The sequence below is a fragment of the Silurus aristotelis genome (assembly GCF_946808225.1).
Source record: "Silurus aristotelis genome assembly, chromosome: 1".
Classification (NCBI taxonomy): Eukaryota; Metazoa; Chordata; class Actinopteri; order Siluriformes; family Siluridae; genus Silurus; species Silurus aristotelis.
The window spans coordinates 9,953,089-9,958,088 of NC_139574.1; the positions used below are offsets into that span (position 1 = coordinate 9,953,089).

The 5,000-nt window shown below is 37.3% G+C and overlaps 1 protein-coding gene across 2 annotated transcripts in view; it reads left to right on the plus strand.

Annotated features, from left to right (window-relative positions):
- Nucleotides 1–199: 199 nt before the first annotated feature.
- The window catches only part of cUnh18orf63 (chromosome Un C18orf63 homolog), a 72,753-nt gene continuing 67,952 nt past the window's right edge, over nucleotides 200–5,000 (plus strand). For both annotated transcript variants that reach the window (XR_014534308.1, XM_083546527.1), the window contains exons 1-5: nucleotides 200–243; nucleotides 626–769; nucleotides 1,504–1,582; nucleotides 2,310–2,366; nucleotides 3,463–3,574. Coding sequence is in view for 1 of the 2 variants with exons in the window: in XM_083546527.1 (XP_083402653.1) it covers nucleotides 627–769; nucleotides 1,504–1,582; nucleotides 2,310–2,366; nucleotides 3,463–3,574 (391 nt within the window). In the remaining variant the exon portion in view is untranslated. The remainder of the gene's footprint in view (nucleotides 244–625; nucleotides 770–1,503; nucleotides 1,583–2,309; nucleotides 2,367–3,462; nucleotides 3,575–5,000) is intronic.

A 5,000-nucleotide genomic window follows, 5' to 3' on the forward strand; every position in this document is an offset into this window, starting at 1 on the left:
GAAAATAAAGTCTGCTCAACTCCTTCTAATACACAGTGTCGATGTTGGTCCTGCAATCCAATCTGCTGTTTAAGTGAACACCCAGGTACTTGTAGTAGTCCACAACCCCAACCTCCACCCCCATGATGGAAACAGGTTTAATCACAGTTTTACCCTCCCTGAAGCCTCTACCATCTCCTAGTTTTTCAGGATGTTCAGGAGCAGATGGTTGCATCACTCCACAAAGCTGTCCGGAAGTCCTCTGTACGCTGACTCCTCTCCTTCACGTTAATGAACAACATGGCAGACTTTTTATCCATTTATAGTTATATCTATAAAACAGGTTAACTTCTGTTATCTCTTGCATTACAGCAGCTGTAAACAGTCTTTTTACAAAATGTTTACAAAATCCATTAATATCAGTTTGGCATCTGAAACTACTGTCAAAGAGGCTGTTCTAGAGAAATAATCCATGCCTTTAAACCAGTCCGTAGTATAAGGTTGAATACTGAAACTCTCCAGTGTGTAATTCACCCCTGTATCGTTTCTCTTTATTTATTGATAATTTTTTATAAAATGTTAGTTTGCTTTTCTTGCTGTGAGAGAATATGAGATATTACATCGTTAAATCTTCTTTATGTTGCAGAATGACTGGATACAATGAACAGTACCTGTTCTTTAAACCAGTACCGGACCTGGAGAAACTCTACAGTGTTTTTCTGTCATTTCACAGTTTTTTGTCTCAAGGAGATGAAGGAGAGCTGAGAAACAGGCAGGTGAAGACCTGCAGGTGAGGCCTGTTGTTCATAATTCAACATCAAAAACAATTCCACGTTATAAACTTTAGTTGTTTCGAGAAATTATATAGGAGCTTATATACCTTGTCTAAGGGCTTTAATTCATTGCAAAGAGTTAAGATGATTAAGATTTAGAGTTAAGATGATTAAGATTTAGAGTTAAGATGGTATTAAGTACAATAAGGCTTGATATCCAAGCAACAAGTTAAGATAATGAAAACTTCTTACAATATTTCTCATGCTGTTTAAACATTTATTTATCTTTAAGTTTTTTTGTGGAAAACTAGACGCCAAGAATACACCAGTCTATTTCAGAATAGGGAACCATTCTCACACACACACACACACACACACACACACACACACACACACACACACACACACACACACACACACACACACACACACACACACACACACACACATACACACGCTCATACACACCTGGGGCAGTTTAGCATAGCCCAGCCCCTGACCTGCATGTTTCTGTGAGATGGAAGGAAACCAACCATAGCATAAGGCCATTCACCACTTAAAGCTTGATGGATAAAATCATTCACTATTGTATACCGATCTGATTTATTAATCAATTATATCACCTAAAATATGCACCATTTGTAAAATAATTAGAGATAATTAGCTTTTTTTTTTTTTTTTGTCACATTATAGTATTTTTGAAATTTGCTTTATGGAACCGATGCCGCAATGCCTTTTTTTTTTTCTTCAGAGAGCTTTTGCGCACACATTCGGATGTTATTGCGTCCCCCGTGTTCGGCTCTTACGGTGGGATCAGAGTTATAATGTCTGTAAGTATACCACACAGTTAGTGACCACACTGGCCACAAGTAATATTCTGGTGAGTATCACTATCACTATCTCTGCTTGACAGCTGTTGTGTTCGGTTCCACTTTACGACTTCAGTAGCGCTTTGATAATCTGGATAATCTGCTTGTCCTCTGTATACGTGTCCATTTGTAACGTGAGGGCTATTCCTTTTCACAAGAACCTGTCAATACACCTGTGCGTGAGAGCGCATGTAAGTGATCGTGTGTGTGCGTGCGAGCGTATGCGTGCCTTGAGGTCCGTGCTCAGGCATGCTCCGTGAGAAGCCAAATAACTGGTGTACATTCCAGACATTCTGTCAGCTCTCTTCCTCCGCTGGAATAATGCCAATGTAAAACAACAACACAGAACGGAAGTGTCAGGCAACCGCTAACGATGTGCCCATCTATTAGTCCTGCTGGTTTCTATCAAGAGAGCATGACAGGAGCTTTTTCATGCTGCGTCTGAGTTATTAGACTATAGACTGTGCTTGTCAATAATTGACTGTTCTGCACTTTTTATGTTTTACACATTTGGAGGCAATAATGATATAAACCACACACAGATCTAACCGAAAGTTTACTTAGAACACAAATATGAATGATTTGGGCATATTTTCTTTAATTCGGTATTTCGTAGAAATATGAAAGACGAATCCCATGTTAAACATATCCTCCACATTAACCTTTGTCACTGTGAACTTTTCCACAGATAACATTTTTCAACAGAGGCATCATCCAGGTTTATGCACAGAGCCACAGTTTACAGGTTAGTCAATGTTTAAGTCATCAGTTAAAAATGTTTTACTCGTGTAAACTCTTTTAGCTTGAGCGTCAATGCCATACGCCTTGAATAAATCACATTTCTCACATGTTTTTGCCTCAGGCTTGGTTTATACAGTAATGTTGACTATTTATTGTATATACTGTATATTATATAATGTACAGATGAAATGAGAAATAAAAGTAAAAAGATGACAGAAAAAGGTGATTATCAAAAAAAAAGTCTATATACATTGGTTTAATTGTACTGTTGGTTTCGGAGCTCATTCTCTTCTTTTGCTATGATAAAAAAATTCCCAATACAATGATTGAAACACAAGAAGTCACAAGAACAGCTTCAATTACCGTTACTACACTTTTACAGAAAATAATTCTCCATTAAGCTTCAATTATAAAGATGCTTTGAGACAATATCTGTTGTTAAAAGTGCTATACAATTAATCAATTCAATTGAAATTAAGAAGGGGGTGGGGCTTTCAGAATATCTAGATTCTAGATATAATTCTGGACATGCTTATTGGCCCAGATTATTGTAGGAAAACACTGCCAATATAATAATTTTCGGTAATCTGTGAATAAATGTTGCGTGGCAGGTTAATATGGTAAATTGCACATTTCTATACTTGGTATATTGTATAAAAAGTTAAAGACTACAGTACATGTTGCATGTGTCCTTAAACTAGAATTTCATATTGTTTGTATATTAATGTGAAAATATGAACGTATTGAATGTAAATGTAAAAATATGAACATACTGTAAATGGAAATAATCTGGAATATAGACTTTTTGCCTAAAGCTTTATTCAGTGGAATATAAACACAGAACTATACAATTATGACTCGTAAGTGAGAAAGATGATATTGTTCAGAATCTTGGCTGGGCCGGACTACTGTTAGATTGTGAATAATAAATTTTTAGCAATTGGTTTGAATTATTTGTTACACATCTGTAGTAAGTCCTTTTACTCTAACAATCAATGTGCCGTATGATCAGTTATAAACATGATTGTTGCCTCAATGCAGTTTAATTGTTCACACTGTAAATATCAATCTGATTACTGATATTCCCATTCTGAGTTCAGATCAGTTCTCCTCAGAAGGTTCTGCCTAGCATCCTGCAGATGTGTCTGTCTTACTCCCTCACCGCTCGACTGTCCCCGAACTGGAACAGAGTCGGACAGTATTTTATCGCAGGTACAATAAGGGGAGCCATTTAAATCTTGTGAATACTTTCTGGGGACCAGGCTAATAACCGGCTTAAATACAATGACAATCGCTAAATAGTTTTACAGTGTGTTCGGAAAATAATCACATTTTGGTGCTTTGCAACCTGAAATAAAGACGGACACAGTTTTTTGTTATCCAGCTGTGTTAACTCTGTATAACATTTTAAGTGAAAGAAATAACACCAACATTAGAATCACTGAGTTGGACAAAAGATCACCACCCTTCTAGCTAATCACCTTCTTAATGCTACACAAATAAATTTGACTTTCAGCTGTGGTTATTTTGATTAGGTCAGCATGTAAAGAGCTTTTACTGCAGCATTTCAGTCCTTCGTAGTGCAACTGAAGCAAACAACTATGTGGCAAGCCACCGTCAAAAGATCTCCAGGACAAAATTGTGTGGACAGGCACAAGTCAGGAGATGAATACAAAAAAATAAATAAATCATAGGCTTTATCAATGCCTAGAAGCACAGTTAAGTCTATTATTAAGAAGTGGAAGGTCTTTGGTATGACACAGACCCTCCCTGTATCAGGACATCGCTCCAAACTGAATGAAAGAGATGCTACCAAGAGGCCTACAGCAACTGCATTTTATGAGAAAGAGTGGTCATTGTGTGCAAGTGACAACAATATCACAGATTCTTCAAAAATGTTGCTTTGAAGCACCTTGAAGATTCAGAGGCCACATTGAAAAATGTGTTCTGGTCATTTGACATTAAAATGAAAATATTTGGCTTCAACCCCAAATGATATTCAAAACAGTTTACCATCCAAATTGCACCATTCCTACAGTAAAGCATTGACATGGTAATATCCTGTTATGGGGTGTTTCTCTTCTGCAGCAGGTAATTGTCCAAATAGAAGGAAAAACAGGCAAAATACTGACAAATTCTTGAGGGAAATCTGCTGCCGTCTGCCAGAAAGTTGCTGGTGGGGAAGAAGAATTATTTTAGAACATGACAATGACCCAAAGTACGCAGCGAAACTGACCACACAGTGGTTGAAGGAGAAAAGGGTGAATGTCCTTGCATTGTCTATTCAGAGCCCAGACTCAAACTCTATTGAAAATCTGTGGAATGACATGAATGACTGCAGTCCTAAAACGGTCACCATCGAATTTAACTAATCTTGAGCAGTTCTGCAAAGAAGATTGGGCAAATATTTACATTTACATTTTTGGCACTTAGCAGACGCCCTTGTCCAGAGCGACGTACAAAAGTGCTTTGAGTCTCTAGCAATGAATAAATCTACACTGGTATGCTACAGTAGATTACAAACTTAAGATAACTCAGCCGACAACTCTGAGGGTTTTTTTTTTTTTTTTAAAACATAGCAAACTTGGGAAGTGTTAGATTAAGTGTTTCAGGAAGAAGTAGGCCTTCAACTGTCGCT